Source organism: Sander lucioperca, chromosome 1 (assembly GCF_008315115.2).
Source record: "Sander lucioperca isolate FBNREF2018 chromosome 1, SLUC_FBN_1.2, whole genome shotgun sequence".
In the NCBI taxonomy this organism is placed as follows: domain Eukaryota; kingdom Metazoa; phylum Chordata; class Actinopteri; order Perciformes; family Percidae; genus Sander; species Sander lucioperca.
In genome coordinates, this window is record NC_050173.1 from 29,418,753 (window position 1) to 29,436,603 (window position 17,851).

The window sequence follows — 17,851 nt, forward strand, 5'->3', positions numbered from 1 at the left end:
GAATTTGGCAAATTCTAAATATAAATTCACCAGTGGAGGCTACTACACTCGTAGTTGATTATGATGTTATTATTAAACGTCCATACTGTATTGCAGTTAAATAATAAACTGCTTATTAGAGTAAATTCGAATTTAAGTTATGACCACGTTAAGGATAATTTAAACATTTAAGCAAATGCAGCCTAGATGTTATGAGCCTTTAAATAACCTTTGTCCTTTATACAAAATATACTAGGTCTATAGCACACACTTGTGACTGTTATTGAAAAGGTGAGCATGACTCACAGATTCGGTTTATTAAATCACAAAAGAGGTAGTCCTCTTTCTTGTTTGGCCTTCTTGCTGCAAATGAGGACCTGGAATGATTTGGGGCGCAGGTCTGTCAGTCATTTCTGCTTTCTGAATGACAGATTGGAAACTTTCTCTTTATTGGCCTTCAACCCTCAATCATTTTCGGAAATGCATCGGGTTAAAGGTTGATAAACATGAGCATCCATTACAATCATGACGGAATTAGGCCAGTTCTGGGCATGTCTACTATTTTGCAGCACTTAATGTCAAGTGGGCCCCTTGCTTTGTCTCTGCCTAGGATCCACTGCAGGTGACGTCAGCATAACAATGTGGAAAAGGATTTTTTTCCGCTTTTTATTTTAAGAAAAGGATGAAAATTCCGCCAGCTACTGTCTTTGGAAATACGTTTTTTTTTCACCTTAAATCTCGAACCTTCAGTCTGTCGTGTAGATTTAAATAAAAGCAACAGATAAAAGAATTTGTCTGAACTGGTTTGCTAAAAGACAGTGCGCTGATAGAATCAAAGCCACGTTAAAGCGAGGAGACGTGCAGAAATATGTCCTGCACTAGAGGAGGACGATGCTGTCCTCACAGCACCCCATAGTAAGAAAGTTGATCAGAGTTTCCCAGGAACAGTGGAGTCTGTCCACTACTGTTTGTGACGTTTCGTAATTTACATTTTACATAACTTCTGTGCTAGGCTGCAAGACGCATTGTGCACTTTTGATGATTATTAATTTATTAAAGCTTATAGTTCACGTTGGACTCAAAGGTAACACAGTACATCCTGTTCTGCAGTATTCCTCAGTGACACTGCTGGAAAATGATCTGAAATAACTTTTTCCAATAAAATAATTATGATATGGTGGTGGTCCGGTGTCATAGAACTACTTGTTGCTTTATGCAAGTTTTATTTTTCTTTGGACATGAGGCCAACAAGTAATTTTGTTCCCTTTAAAAAATGCATGTACTGTACAAGTAAAGTGTAATGCAAAGATACTCTTACCTCCATGAGAGCTCAGTCAACTATATATTACATAGCCAACAAATACACCCTTAAACTTTGTGGTCATAAGGCTATGACGCACGAAAGCATTATGGGCTATTTTAAATAATTTCAAACAACTGAATTAATTGTTAGAATTACTTTCCTGTAACTTTATATTGTATTGAAATGTGGCACACCACTCAAAATGAAAGTCTTGACAATAATTGGCCTGGACAAGCTATGGCCACTCTCTATTATTCTTGCAGGGCAGGAGTGGGACATTTGCTTTGGCAAGATTTCCAGCGATATATAGGACGGTAGATAGTCTTGTGTTTTTTACTTTTATCAGATGATTAGTATTACACATTAACCTTTACATTGTTTCACATATAGAGATTTAGAGAAGTGGTCTTATGAGAAGGCGCCTGAAGTTAAAGAGGCAGCAATATTTGCATGTATCGCGGCACATTTCAAAGCATTTTCTCTGCGATATTTGAAAGCGGAGTCGTGCAGTGAACGCCTGCGTGTCCCTTTTAAAACAAACCCAGCGCCTGTCAATCACAGCGCATTCCAACCAATCCCAAAGCTCCCTTTTTAAAAGCAGGTTTGCCTGCTGTGCTTTTATATTGCACCATGGCCTGTTTCGAAGCATTTTTACTACCACGGTTATTGCCACAAATCAAGAGGGCAAAGTGAACGGCATGGGACTCACACCAACTTTAACGAAATTGAGTCTGGTTCCTACTTCTGCGAAGTTCACAGCCAAGAATTTCACATGCAGATGATACACAAACAGGGAAAATGGAAAGAGGATTTCTAGGTGAATCCTGAATGCTGAATCCGGTTGATTTTGCAAACTCATAGCCAAACCAACAACAAAAAATGACAAGCCTTTCGAGGTTTAGTGGCTGCCCTCTCTCTTGCGTCAACCCCGGGGAGAGCAATACTGAACCCAGCGTGGTGCTGCCACCTTTGGCAGGGGAGCACATGGGACTCCCCACTGGCAGTTCCTTAAAACTCTGCCCCTCGCACAATTTGCGAGACTACCCCGAGACGAGGTCCAGTGCATATGTTGACCATTCGTTTCCCAATTCTTCAGACTCTGGATACCCCAGCCACCGCTTAGAGCATAGCCCTAGGGGCATTATCATTGGAGCCAATCTTTCTGGAGCCGGCATGCCACCCGTCACTGATCAACTGGCATCAAGAGCTAACCAACATGGCGGGATTGGAAGGTATCGTGACTTTCCTGGCTACAGAGACAACAGAAGCCATGCTTTTTTCTCAAGTTATCAGGAGCAGGCCCACGCCTCCACCGACGCATCTCGAGATTTTGGCAGCCAGATGATGCTGGGTTTACCTGGCGACCTCCTCGGCCGGACGCACTCTTATGGCCAAACTATCAACCCCAAGGGAAACAGCCAGCAACTTGTCTCACAATTCCTGGGTCTGTACAAACCCCTCAACATGGCAATTCAGCGTGGAGGAGGCGACGCTTTCCTCAGGTGCTCTAAACAAACAGTGAAGCATGAGCTGGTGTGCAAGTGGAGTGACGGCCAAGAGGGGGCTGGGAAGCTGTCTTGCTCCAGAGCCTTCGGGAACATGTATGAACTTGTCACCCATGTAACAGTGGAGCATGTCGGAGGACCAGATCACTCTGAATATGTGTGTCACTGGGAGAATTGTGCGAGGGACAGGAAGCCTTTCAAAGCCAAATACAAGCTGGTGAACCACGTCAGAGTGCACACAGGGGAAAAGCCCTTTCCCTGCCCCTTTCACGGCTGTGAGAAAGTTTTTGCAAGATCAGAAAACCTAAAGATCCACAAGAGGACTCACACAGGTTAGTTCATAATTATACTAATGCACACGATTTCATGATATTAATAACACTAATAATATTAATAATACATTTTTGATAAGTGATATTTTAAATTAAAAAGCTATTTGAGTTTTGCAATGTTTATCTGTGTGAACATATCGTTATGTTATTAATTATGGAGGCCAATTCTGTCACAATTTATTATTGTTCTTCTTCTTCTTCTTCTTCTTCTTCTTCTTCTTCTTCTTCTTCTTCTTCTTCTTCTTCTTCTTCTTCTTCTTCTTCTTCTTCTTATTATTATTATTATTATTATTATTATTCTGTGCTGTTATTTTGGCCAACATTGTTATAAAATGTTTTTATGCACAGCTTCTCTCGCTGCTTCTTGCCGTCCCTGTGGGTTTTGCAGGAGAAAAGCATGTTTAGGCTCCATGCAGGCACCACAGATGATGTAGTAAGCCAGTTACAAACGAGTATATTCTGCAGGCCTAGTGGTTTGGGTGCCTCTCCCTCTTCATTCACTGAAATTATTAAATAAATGCCGGGACACCGGAGAGTTGTGACGTAGCCGTTACGCTGTATCTGCCTCCCAGGGACTCATCTCCTGTGCAGGAAGACTAGCAGAGCACATAACACAGTGATGTAGGCCTAGAAGGAAATAAAAAGGCGAGCCAACGGATGACCTCAGTCAGCAAAATGAAATGATTAGCAATATAAACAAAATGAGTCACATTTCAAAAAGCTAATTTATTTATAACCTTATCCTAATTTCTATCACTTTGATAGGCCTGTTACTTGCCATGAAGGCAGCACTGTGGAATTGTCATAAAAACTGACTGTCTGGGCTTTTCCTTCTATGCTCCATTTGAACACAGAATCTAATATCTTCTATAAAAAGGATTTACTGTGCAATCTTATTTTATACTTGTGTTTTACACACACGTTAGGGATTGGAGTAGAAACGTGATCTCACAAGGTGTAATAATACTGAAATGTAGGCATTTAAATTGAAAATATAATTAACGAATGAAGTGAATGGCCCTCAGAGAAAAAGAGAGGCTGGAGAAAAAAAAATATTTATTAGGCGCCCCCTTTTACTTCTGGTGTTAAATTGTTTTACTAATGAAAGCAAAGAGAATAGAGACAGAAAAGGGACGCTTAATGACATTTGTTATTACTGCACATGCGTATTGTGTTAATTAGACATAATTTATGTCAGAAAAATATATGAACATTTCTGTGAAATTCCAAAAGATAGACATCCATTCAGATACAGGCCTGCACAATGATTTAACAGAAACTATTAAGGTTTTATTGGGAGTCCAGCTCTTTCTGATTGTCCGCTACATCAGTGTGTGTGCGAGGAGGGACAGTGCGCAGCTGTATAGGCAATTTTGTGCAAGAAGATCAATTAGCATCTTGATAGCCATAATTCATTCTATGCATGATAATTCCATTTAAACCAATCTTTGCACATGCTGCCACAGGTTTACCATAATCTAATGCATGTTTAACTACGGCCTTGTTGATTTAGTCCGCAGACAAACTGCCTCACTTGTTGCGGTCAGGACTGCACCAAAGTTTCAGCAAATAGTTTGAACTCTGTAATTTTATGACCCATCGCAAGTTTTTGCACATCAGTAACAAATAACTATAAAGATGTGGCGTTTTTTTAGCATCTATAACCAAGGCTTAAAAGCGGTGTCACTGGTTGAAAGCTTAAGATCAGATAGCCATTTCAGTGTCGAGTGAAACCTGAATGTGCATGTTTTGTTTTGCAGGCTCACTTTTCATATAACATGCCATGGTGATATAGAGTGCACTCAATTGACTTAGTGCTATAAATATTAGCATATATGGCCAAGGAGAGCATGCACGGGCCTGCAAGCATTTTCGTAACTCGCCATCATTTCTCTCTTTGCACGTTTAGGTGAAAAACCTTTTAAATGTGAGTTCGAGGGCTGCAACCGGAGGTTTGCGAACAGCAGCGACAGAAAGAAGCATTCTCACGTGCACTCCAGTGACAAACCCTACATGTGCAAGGTCAGGGGCTGCGACAAGTGTTACACCCACCCAAGCTCCCTGCGCAAGCATATGAAGCTCCACTGCAACAAGGCCCACGTCGCCGAAAGCGATGACGCGCGTCCCGGGGACGGGGGTCACATTGCGGAGGCCAGGTCATCCCGAGTCCCCGATGGAGCCCATATCAGCCCTCCTCACCCCCCCACCTCAACTCAAGAAGTCCCCCTGTCCCCAGAGAGTCGAGATGATTCGACCTCGAGGTCACGTTTCCATCACACGTTTGACAGCAGTTTGGACTACTCCACACACAGGTCACAGCCCCTCTTGGACCCTTTGTTGCTACAAAGAGGCAGCTACAGGTCCCAGTCCTCCCAGTACCCCTGCGGCCAGACAGGTCACACTTTTGCCCAGAGCTCAAGGACTTTCACCACTTCTCCCTTTCAGAAAAGTATTGTCAACGGATGGTACACATGCCACAGCGGCGTGGACTCCTTCCCACCAAAGCAATGTAACAACATCCCGTCTCTGTGAGTTCCTGTTAGGACACATGCGGGCGACCTACCCTATTTTTTTCGGGCCAATTTTTCATGTTATAGCCTAAAAAAACGTACAGCTGTATCTATATTACTCTCTGTATTTTTGTGAATGTAGTATCAAATATTATGTGACAAGTCCTGAGTCATCCTATTGAAATATTGCATTGTGCAATGTGGCGAGCTTTATGTGTTGTTGTGAGGCCTGTTTGGTTGGGTTTGGCTTGCAGCCACATCTCTCCCACAGTGGGTTATAGGAACTTTTACAAAGTGTATATGCCTAATTGTTCGCTGTGTTGCATAATTATTAAAGATATCTATCTTAAGTGAGACAAAAAATTACAAAGGATTTTAATGGAAAGCTGCGTGTTAAGTCTTCTGAGCTTAGACTGGAAGGTAAAAGGAGACGTCTTGCTGAATGTAGCCCTTCATTAAGTGTAGGGGTCTCTGTTGAATGTAAACTAGATGTAATGTATGCCGGGGAGATAGAAACATTATTCATGTCTTTATGTATGTCGCAAGATGAAATAAATATCAGAAAGATCTTTTCTCAAGTTACGTTTTGAGACCTAACAGGCCTGCGTGATGGGCCTGAAGCATGATTTGTCTGTAATTAAAATACTGCGAGGCTCAGTAGGTTTTTTTTTTCCCCTCAACTTGATTAAGTTCCACTTTTCGTCCCCCTTTCATTACACTTTCGTATTCTTGTTTGTATTATATGTATATTTCACATTTCTGTGCAAAGTACGACCAGTGTGAGCATAAACCAGTGTTCGTGATACTATTAATTAGCATACAGTTATACTGTACATAAGCCTATACTGTATAATTAATGTATTCTATATTTTATTAAAGTGTCTATATTCTCTTTGATCAGGCGTGTGATTAAACCCAATCAATGCATTTTCATCACATTGTTTTTTTTTATTTTATCCTTTAGTAGCCCACGCTATATTTGCAGGTTTGCAATTTTGTGCAAACTAACACAGTGGGTTTTCTCACATACAAAAGATATATTCTGTGTTTATATCAGGAATTGGTCAGACCTTTACCACAAAGGTATTAAACTAGTTTGATTAAGGCAAATCTTGTCAACAGTAACGTGAGAAACTAAAATGTACTCAAAATTGCTTAAAACAAATCATGTATTAATGTGATGGTCACTCTGCACAACAAACTGCCGTCTCAAAACTAAGCGTTCACTTTTAAATCAGATTTTCGTTTTTTGGGATACAGGTGTATTTGCAACAAGGTCACGCGCATCCTGTCTTTCAATGAGGCGCCTCCTTGAGTGCTTTTTCTTCCACTTTAGGTCAATTTGCAGATTTTATATCCTATTAATCCATTTTTATATTTCCATTTGATTCTGTCTTGCTCTGTCTTTCTGTCACTCAATGCACGAATACATGCGCGCGCGCGCACACACACACACACACACACACACACACACACACACACACACACACACACACACACCCTAAAACATCTTACCTCGAAGGAAAGCAAGCTGCAAACGCAAATATGTAGCATCAAAACATGTTTATATTGTCCAAACACTAATACATAAACGCTCAATTATTATTACTATTATTCTATTCATAACACAAACACAACACTTATATTAACTCTAAAAGGCTTTTGCATTCAAATAACTGTGAGCTTTTCACTTTGAGTCTGAATTCATATTTTTTGGATTTCACTGATAAAAAATCACAATACTACTAAGAGAGGACAGATATGTGGTGTTCTGTGTAATGTGGCATTAATTAAAGTTGAAAAAGTAAAAAAAAAATAAATAAATAAAAAAATAAAGCCAGAGGTAAAGAGAGGTTAGCTTGCACACACTGCTAATAGTAAAATGTTTGCTTCACTCCACCTATGATACAGTTTCGCTGGCATATTTGTTCATGTTTGCTTGTTTATTGTGTTCTTGAATGTACATTTCAACCAACGCCTCATTATTTTAGAGAATAAGCTGAGTAGATTTCTCTTTGAAGCCTGCATTTTCCTCAGCAGAGCTTGAATTCAGTTTCACTGTTAGTCCTGGAGCAGAGCTAAACTCCTCCGTAGTGAGTTATTATTGTCACACAGCTCATTCTCTCTGTTTCTTGTGTCAAACATTACACCTCTCTCTAATAATATTAGTAACTTAAAAGGGAGAATGATTGGAAACTGAGTGAGCAGGTTGAAGTACAGTTATTGGGCCATTTAATGGCGTGTAGCTGAAGATGATGTACCTAGTGAGTGTCCTCGTCCCGCTCAGAAAAGCACTGCAATAGCTTAATTATTAGGGAGGTCGGATGGGTCACAATTATGATGAATAAGGTAATGAAATAAAGCCTCTGCCAGTAGCAAAGCTTTTGTACCTGTATGTATGGATGTCAGCATTTTGCATCGGGATGATGACTGCTATTATATATATATATATATATATATATATATATATATATATATATATATATATATATATATGCTATTTGCTTCACACATATCAAAAGAAATTCAGGTCAAGAGTGCGTTGATTTTACATGTCTTTGAAATATATGCTTACAGTGATCTGACAGCTAACTAGCTGTAAAAAGGATGTTCCTTATTCAGTGTAAGGATTTGATGGAGGGGCAGTTGTCTGGATGGCAACAAAATACATGGAGTGAATGCTCCAAGACTGCATTAGATGTTTTCCTTCCAGTGTCAACCATATTAATACACTTTCGGCACTTTAAAAGTTCAGAAGACTTTGGTTATTGTGCTGTTATAAGACAAATTGCTAGCAAGATAGGCCCACAAGACACTCATTATTTTTACATTTTTACATTCATCCTTCTATATTCAAACAAACATTTCAAAATAACAATCATCCCAAAATGGTTTTAATTCTCATATTTTAGAGTGAAACATTGCACTGTAAGCACATTTTACGTGCTCAAATTGTAATTGTTCTCAATATTTTGCAAAGCTGTGATGAAGTAGTTTGTGTGTTGTGTGCTGGTTAAAAAGTGCATGTTGTGCATAATATTTATGAGGATACATCTTTAGGGACAGTCAAGAATTTTTGATGATGCATTTTGCAAATCCCTTTTGAGTTTCACTGCAGTACATTTCCGCTTTTAGCTTTCCATGAGGCATCTTGCTGAAAGCCATCCATAAGTTTCAGTACCTGGATTTCCGTTTTGATAAAGACAACAACTACACTACTTTTTTATTATTTGTTTAATGAGTAATGAATGTGTATCTGATAAGTACTGCTGATTCAGTGCTGCTCAGGTCGTTTCAGATAATAATTTTCCTTGAGTTGAAGATGTTGTGGTAAGTGGTGTGATATGGTCTAAGATAGATCATTTCAAGTGGTTGATGTTGTAAAATATTTAAGTTGTGAAGTGCTTCTTTCTTCCAGTAAATTGAGGTGAACAAGGTTGGCTTTGATCAGAGTACTTTAATGATGCGATGACTGAAATGTATGAGATATCTTTCTCTTGTATTGCAACCTTATCAATAGCTTGCATCAAATGTTTTTAGTGTTACTGTAGTATCAATGCTTTTAGAAGAATCTGAAGATATTCTACCTCAGAGCTCATCTTCTAAACCCCAACTATTGTATGCATTGCCATATTCTGCCCCTCTGTTCTCCATTTCTAAAAATAGTAAATCTCTCCACAGAAAACACAATAGAGGTGATCAAACACTATTTTGTGCATAGAGAAGCCTTTTGTTTTTGCAATATGGAACTGAACTGATTTTCCGTTTGTTGTGTGAGGACACGTATGAAGCCAAAAGGCAGAAACCTAAACAGTGAATTTCTCTGACTACAGTGGCCTATGTAATTCTTCAGTCGTGTATTTTTGACCAAGCGGTGGTAATATTCCATAATCACTGAACCCTGCCACACCCTTCCCCCCAGTAATCACAACTGATTAGACCTCTGCTTCCCAGTTTGCCACTTGCCCGCCGCCATCTTTACTCTTGCGCTCTCTGCCTAGCAACAAGCGCAGGCGCCATTTTGGACAGGGTATACGTATGGTATACGTATCAGTTTATTGTAAATAAATCCATTTCACCTTGGAACACATTGAATTGCCATCTTGCCTCCCCCCCGCGTTTCTGTTATGCCATACTTGGGTTGAGCCCCAGCTGTGTACCAGGAGGTGGGCTGCTTTTTCACACCAGGGTCTTTGGTTTTATGCATCATCATAACCATGTATGACATATTGCGTAACTTACACTGTGCGGCTCCCATACTTTTCCAAGTACGGTTTAAGCACTCGGCTCGGGCTGAAGAGGCTGTATCAGCGTTGACTCGGACTGACCTAGTGCGATTTTAATTGAATCTCTGGCTTCAAGCCAGTGGTGATGTTGATCCCCAAGTTGCTTTCTTTTCATCCACCCCTGTGTCCCCTCCCCTTTTTTTTGCCAGGTCCTCTTGTTCCTCCGTCTCATCTATCTCTATCCCTGCAGCTCCTGGCTATCTTCACCCTCTATGGTTCCTTCATGATGGCCTCCTAATCTCTGCCAGTGTGGTTCCATGGTAAGTCGCCAGATTCTCCTCCAAACATGCATGGAACTTGACTCATATATCTGCTTTTCTATACACTGCCCCTCTCTCCATGGAGAATTGCAACCCCTCATGGTAAACTGGATGCAGCTTCACTGCTGCTTTCATTTATTTTTCACATTCTCTCTGGTTGGAGAATGGTATCTACTGAGGGGGTTGGCATTGAAGCATCAATGATGCTAACAATGCATACTGAGGGCAATTGTAACAATGAACAACAATTGATTCTAAAGGAAAAGATTGAACAATACATAATAGAACTGTCAATAAGAAGAAACAGTGGAGTGACGAGAATGTGTAGCTCATGTCACTAGTTCTTCTCTGAGAACATTAGTAAGGTAATCTGTTTCATGTCTAAGCCTGTGTTAATTTGACAGCTTGACAATTAATAATCTTTAACACACCTTCAGAAGCAGGGCTCTAATGTAAGATAATGCAATCATTACAATTATGTGCACATGTTTAATGTGTTTACAAACCATGGAATGGTGAATATGAATGTGGAGTCCCTGCGCTGTGCTCTTATGACTTAATCAGACTGATCCTTTAGATTTCTTTCTCATCTTCATCTGCAGTTTTCTGATTTCAGCGGTGCCAGCCCCCTGTGTAGTCCAGCCTGCACTAGGGCTTATTAAACTAGGCTCCTATTCACTCTCCCCAATGGTTGCTCCACTGTCAACTTAAGCCCAAGCCCCTTGAACACTCCGCTCTCCAACTATTGTTACAGAATTTGCCAAAAACGGAGTATCGCTGAATAGCCCACATGCAGCGGAATAGAAATGCCCCGCCTATCCTCATATCTAATGCATATTTGTCTTTTGATGCATTGCAACTTGCCCCTGTGGATGGTTCATAAAAAGATGTCTTTTTTTTCTTCTTTTTTTCATTTATTATCCATGCCTTACATAACAGATATTTTGACATTTTCTGATGAGCCAGTTTCTGAGATATCATGAAGACTTTTAATGGTCTCCTATGAGCTGGTAAGCTCACGAGATAACCAAATGACTGACAATGATGACCTCATACGAAGAATAAACAACAAACTGAGAGGAAAAGTTTTTAGATATGGCCTGCTGTATTTGTTGCATCCTGATGCAATGCAAAAGGAAAATAAATCATATTTTAAAAGTCCCCATCTTTCAAAGTTTATACATCTAAGTTTTTTGGGGGAGTTAGAGCAGGTTGTGTGGGGTGAGCAGACCTTTGAAGATCTTTCAACTCCTGTAAGCTCCAGGCCTATGATGATGCAGTGCCATCCTTTTAAGGGAATGACCATAACTTTGGTCCCCTTGCTTCTAATCCCTCCTCCAGACCCTTGTCATCAGAGATCAACCAGGCTGAGCCTTAATGTCCTCCACTTGCTGGCAAGGGCAGCTGGTAGCTTTCATGTATGTGAAGAGCCAGATGAATATGCTTAAATCTGCACGTAGGAGCAGGAATTGATGCCTTTATCTTAATCTGTGCTTCTTTACACTTCTACGGTATATGATCTTTGTTATGTTCTTTTGTTACATTTTTAAAACCTCCGCTTAATGATTCACATTTTACTGAATTCATTTGAAGCGTTTGTTAGAAAATGTTATAAAGGCTTTGATCGTAACGCCTAAAGAGCACAATGCCTTAGATTTTACAAAAACAGTTGCAAGAGACCCTACGTGCCTGTTGCCTTTGCTGTCTCTCAAAACTATCACATTTCATTAGCAACAAATCGCTTCTGTTATGAGATACTGCATTTGAATACTTTTTGTATGATTTCTCAAATCTCTGTCCTTTGAGGTTGAACGTAAAAAAAAAAGAGATCACATTGATCACAGTCCCGGGTGTTTCAAAGCAGTAAGTAATCGGGAGTGTTTAATTTTATCTGTTGCAGTATGCATTGCAAGGTGGCTGTGTAATCAAGCCTGTGAACATCTGAAGGAAGGATTCTGTTTCTGATCACATCCCTATTGAAGTCCATCCATTAGATCAACAGGGACGTGTTGACACGCTCAAGCTTGCACTACTTGCGTATGTGGCCGTCAAATTAATATGTACTTGACATGATGCTGTATGTTGTCTTCATCTGATGTGTAGCGTTTGTTGCAATCCTGGGGCCCTACAGGGCCACATTTTAGAGAGCTGTAAGTGAGGACGCATGGCGATCTCACTGTTAACCTTCAGCGTAACAAGAACACCCCAGGGCCTAACTTTACAATGATGGATGTAGGGTGGCGGGGGGTTAGCGGGCCCCACACACTACCCAGGAATTCCCCTTGGGCCTTTTCAATTACAGTTAGACCAAGCTCCGCACTGTGATATGTTGCTTTAAGGCCGTGACATTAATGGAGGGGACAAATGTGATTTGGTGTGGTGTTGACCCCGAAGTGCAAGACACAGACAGAAGCACTCTCATGGCACAGAGATAGCAGGAATAAATACAAGGTAACCAGTTGTTGCTTTATTTGTTTACATTCAACAATGAAACAATCCAAACAGACCAAATTGTCATTTAGGTTCCTCTGAAGTGAAAGAACTATTGATGGGAACTGTTTATCATTAGCCACAGGCTAAAGGGAGCACAAGGGGCATGAGAGAGAGTAATTAGCCACTAGTGCTGCTTTGAAGAGCCCAGGTAACGGATTTAAGAGTGGCAAAGGGAAAGTGATAGACTGTCCCTTCATCTTTTTCATGATCAATGAGGCAGCCTAACCTTGTATTGGATGTATGCTATGATATGGTAATGGGATGTGTAGGTGTGTGTGTGTGAGCTCTTTTAACACATTAAACATCAAGAACAGCTGCAGTGTTTTTGTCCCATGGATCAGTACTATGCCAGTATCACTGTTGACTTAAACCAGTGAAGTTTGCACTCTTCCACAGATGACTTTCAAAAAGAACAAGGCAGAACTGACTGCATCTATTTCTGTCCGCAGGGAATAATCCTGTGTTCGAGGTATCTGGAAGAGGCAGGGGATCAAAAATCCATCACCTATGCAAAAACAGAGCTTTTCATATAGTTCCTTTATTAAAGCGGGATATGGCTGAGGTAATTAGCACTTATCCTCAGCTCCACTCCTTTATCTACATTATCTGTACTGTTGTGGTGTGAATGTCATGGTATTCCTTCAGTTATGTAATTGACAAAATTATGCAATTCTTCTGTGTAACTGGGGTATGTCTCAGAAATACAGTGAGGAAAATAAGTATTTGAACACCCTGCTATTTTGCAAGTTCTCCCACTTAGAAATCATGGAGGGTCTGAAATTGTCATCGTAGGTGCATGTCCACTGTGAGAGACATAATCAAAAAAAAAAAAAAATCCAGAAATCACAATGTATGATTTTTTAACTATTTATTTGTATGATACAGCCGCAAATAAGTATTTGAACACCTGAGAAAATCAATGTTAATATTTGGTACAGTAGCCTTTGTTTGCAATTACAGAGGTCAAACGTTTCCTGTAGTTTTTCACCAGGTTTGCACACACTGCAGGAGGGATTTTGGCCCACTCCTCCACACAGATCTTCTCTAGATCAGTCAGGTTTCTGGGCTGTCGCTGAGAAACACGGAGTTTGAGCTCCCTCCAAAGATTCTCTATTGGGTTTATGTCTGGAGACTGGCTAGGCCACGCCAGAACCTTGATATGCTTCTTACAGAGCCACTCCTTGGTTATCCTGGCTGTGTGCTTCGGGTCATTGTCATGTTGGAAGAACCAGCCTCGACCCATCTTCAATGCTCTAACTGAGGGAAGGAGGTTGTTCCCCAAAATCTCGCAATACATGGCCCCGGTCATAATACAGTGCAGTCGCCCTGTCCCATGTGCAGAAAAACACCCCCAAAGCATGATGCTACCACCCCCATGCTTCACAGTAGGGATGGTGTTCTTGGGATGGTACTCATCATTCTTCTTCCTCCAAACACGGTTAGTGGAATTATGACCAAAAAGTTCTATTTTGGTCTCATCTGACCACATGACTTTCTCCCATGACTCCTCTGGATCATCCAAATGGTCATTGGCGAACTTAAGACGGGCCTTGACATGTGCTGGTTTAAGCAGGGGAACCTTCCGTGCCATGCATGATTTCAAACCATGACGTCTTAGTGTATTACCAACAGTAACCTTGGAAACGGTGGTCCCAGCTCTTTTCAGGTCATTGACCAGCTCCTCCCGTGTAGTTCTGGGCTGATTTCTCAGATCTTGCATGGAGCCCCAGTCCGAGGGAGATTGACAGTCATGTTTAGCTTCTTCCATTTTCTAATGATTGCTCCAACAGTGGACCTTTTTTCACCAAGCTGCTTGGCAATTTCCCCGTAGCCCTTTCCAGCCTTGTGGAGGTGTACAATTTTGTCTCTAGTGTCTTTGGACAGCTCTTTGGTCTTGGCCATGTTAGTAGTTGGATTCTTACTGATTGTATGGGGTGGACAGGTGTCTTTATGCAGCTAACGACCTCAAACAGGTGCATCTAATTTAGGATAATAAATGGAGTGGAGGTGGACATTTTAAAGGCAGACTAACAGGTCTTTGAGGGTCAGAATTCTAGCTGATAGACAGGTGTTCAAATACTTATTTGCAACTGTATCATACAAATAAATAGTTAAAAAAATCATATATTGTGATTTCTGGATTTTTTTTTTAGATTATGTCTCTCACAGTGGACATGCACCTACGATGACAATTTCAGACCCCTCCATGATTTCTAAGTGGGAGAACTTGCAAAATAGCAGGGTGTTCAAATACTTATTTTCCTCACTGTATGTATCTGCAACAAAAATAACTTATTCCCTTGGAAATGCAACGCCTTCAGTATAACAAAACCAAAATCCCCACCCTGCTTTGACAGATATCAGGTCAACACATGTGGAAGAGAAGACAGATGAGTTTGCTGTGGAAACAGTGACATTCTTGTTTGAAATTGTACAATATCTGAAACTTAAGAGCACCAGCATACCAAGCCCAGCTATACATTAATCACTAAAAACTGTACTGTATTTAACTTGTATTATTACCAATTGATCAAACACATCATTAACTATGCTCTGTACATTGACTTAATTTAGGATATACCACGTTTGAGGGGCCATAAATAATGCCAAGAAGCTTATAGGGAAAAGAAGACTCCACTCCTTCTCTCCAGCTTCCTACCACACAGCTGTACTGTAAGTACAAAATGTTTTGAAATGTACATTTACTTCCTTTTATCAACAAATAAAGTAAAGATACCAGCCAGTAACATAAACAACCGAGTAATCGGATCAGGAACCAGCGTGGGCTGTTGGTAATACACATGTGAACAAGATGCCAGAGGCAACGTGAAGTCACTGACATAATTATCTAAACACGCTTTATTATTCATCTCCATAATAAAAACGGTTATTCTATGTTGTAAATCCATCACCCAGGATGCCTATATAGATGATCGCTCATCTCATATATCATATCAGATATATTGATATTAATTTATGCTGTTTTTTCTATTAGTTCTGTTTAATGGGTGGACAGCCTGAGCAAAGATGGAGGCCAATATGTCTTTTATTGTCCCCTGAGAAAGCCAGATGGGTGGAGTTGTGTGTGTGTGTGTGTGTGTGTGTGTGTGTGTGTGTGTGTGTGTGTGTGTGTGTGTGTGTGTGTGTGTGTGTCAAAGTTAAGCCTAGGCCGCAGCAGCGTGGAGGACTGAAGTCCCTGTGTATTCTAGCTCACAGATCACAGAAGTTATGAAAGAGTGCTCTTTGATCATTTCCATTTTTAAAATAATTTCCTTTGAACATTTCAAGTCACTTGTGCTTTTATTTATAAAGCCTATTTAGACAATCAAGGGGTTGAAAATAATTAGGCTTGCATGCACATGAGTGTGGACATGTATTCCCTTTCAATCAGTTAAAACCAGCTCTGGTAATTAAAGTTCTGAGCTGTTACTCTGCCCAAATAATTTTCTTATTAGCTGCTGCATTCCTCAGATCTGCTGTCAGCAGAGCACATTTTCGTTTGGTTGCTCCTTTTTATTTTCTTCTCTTACAGAAATCCCACTGACCCATATAGTTGATCTCATTTTTGAAGCTTATAATATAGATTCCAAGTTAAGAGAACGGAAGCTCTATTATTAGTCCCATTTGAGTTGCACAGCCTCCTTCTAGGTGTTGCTGAATTCCCTCAGTGAAAGCATTATCATCTCATTTGGGTAAGGGTGAGATTACCTCATGCAACTGAGCTGTTTCATCACAGGGAGGCTGCCGACTGTTTATAGGCAGCTGAAGGTAGAGACATTCCAGATACATTTCACAAACATCACACATGACAACTTGTGATGCCACCTTACTGATGTTTCCCTTAAAAGGTCTCTCACTAACAACAACATCCTATTGATCCTCAGCACCATTTTAACAACCTCCTCACACCTTCTCACACATACAGACCTGAGTGGGTATGGATTGAAAATGTTAGCAGTTAGCAGGCTAGCTTTGCCAACACATCCTGGTTGTCAATTAGGCCCAGTCTCTGTGGGATCAGCCCAAGAGGAGTCTTGCGCAGGGAGAGAGTGATGAAAATCAGTAGTGTAAATAACGTGTGCTGAATTAATATGCAATACTTAGATTTTTGTGCTGATTAAAAGGCTGTGGCACATGATGAGCTATCAAAACAAGAAATAAACTACTCGGATTAGAATTCTGCTCTTAATTGGATAGATGAAAGGAGCAATTAGTTGCAGTTGAGTAAAGTTGTTTTTTCCCCTCTCCAAGTCAGTTCATCCTCATTTATTAGAAAAAGGGAGAACAAAGAAAATAATGCATTTGAACCGTTTCCGTCTTCATTTTTGGGCTTTTTTTACACTCAGTGGCTACTTTATTAGGTACACCTGTGCAATCAATTCAACAGCTCTGCCATCTATTCTACCTTTTAAAATTTGTAAATTCAATTACATGTTTATTACTGAGGTTGTAGTCAAAGGTGGTGGTGTTGACAGGTCTAATTTGGTCCTCCATATTTACAAATGAGGGAGGCAGAATATTAGAAACACCTTTGAATATAATGCAGTCAAGACCATCAACTATAACCTCACTGCTAAAACATAATAATAATAATAATAATAATAAATAACATAATTGAATTTACACTGCTCCGTTGAACACAATAAGCATCATAAAAGTAGACATCATGGCAGCACAGCTGTATTGGATTGCATTAGATTGAACAGGTGTGCTTAATAAAGTAACCACTGAGTGTATTATTACTTATTGTGATGATGGTTCTTCTCCCTGTTGTTGTGATGTTAAACCGTGCTGTAGAGGCCAGAGGGTCAAACAGTACTGCATCCATCGCTTTTTTAGATTTGAAATAGTTAGCACATACCACTCAGTTGCTAGTTTATTGGGTACATTTATCTTAAACTAATGCAGTTAACTGACGCAATGGAAAACCCATACTTTAAGCATTTATAGGCAGTATATAAAGTTTTATTAAATGGTGTATAACACATGTAATGTAGTATATACCAACATTTTTAAATGTTAATTAATCAACACTATTTGGCAACAATTATAACTTCTGCTCTAATGACATATTTTATATTATACTGTAATATATTATAACTGTTTTTACTATATTCAGTCACTCATCTGTTTATACAGGAGCCTTCACTTATGGGAGCCCATAAAAGAGTTTTTGATAAATG

The 17,851-nt window shown here is 40.1% G+C and overlaps 1 protein-coding gene and 1 long non-coding RNA gene across 7 annotated transcripts in view; both read left to right on the forward strand.

Annotated features, from left to right (window-relative positions):
* Positions 1 to 17,851, forward strand: part of LOC116052330 — an 85,932-nt gene that overhangs the window by 53,622 nt on the left and 14,459 nt on the right. For 4 of the 6 annotated variants that reach the window (XR_004898793.1, XR_004898795.1, XR_004898791.1 and 1 more), the window contains 4 exons: positions 10,065 to 10,175; positions 12,076 to 12,212; positions 13,118 to 13,230; positions 15,243 to 15,341. This is a non-coding gene — a long non-coding RNA (uncharacterized LOC116052330). The remainder of the gene's footprint in view (positions 1 to 10,064; positions 10,176 to 12,075; positions 12,213 to 13,117; positions 13,231 to 15,242; positions 15,342 to 17,851) is intronic. The other 2 variants (XR_004898797.1, XR_004898796.1) reach the window with 1 other exon arrangement.
* zic6 (zic family member 6) lies at positions 411 to 6,526 on the forward strand. The gene is made up of 2 exons (XM_031302924.2): positions 411 to 3,119; positions 5,029 to 6,526. The coding sequence occupies exons 1-2, from the start codon at positions 2,162 to 2,164 to the stop codon at positions 5,649 to 5,651; spliced, it is 1,581 nt and encodes a 526-aa protein (XP_031158784.1). The 5' UTR covers positions 411 to 2,161; the 3' UTR covers positions 5,652 to 6,526.

What these genes read in the sequence shown, in the direction of transcription:
- zic6 (XM_031302924.2), top strand. Translation starts at nt 2,162, where the DNA reads ATGACAAGCCTTTCGAGGTTTAGTGGCTGCCCTCTCTCTTGCGTCAAC. An exon ending in CCACAAGAGGACTCACACAG is followed by an intron (nt 3,120 to 5,028) that starts GTTAGTTCATAA and finishes TTGCACGTTTAG; the next exon opens with GTGAAAAACCTTTTAAATGT.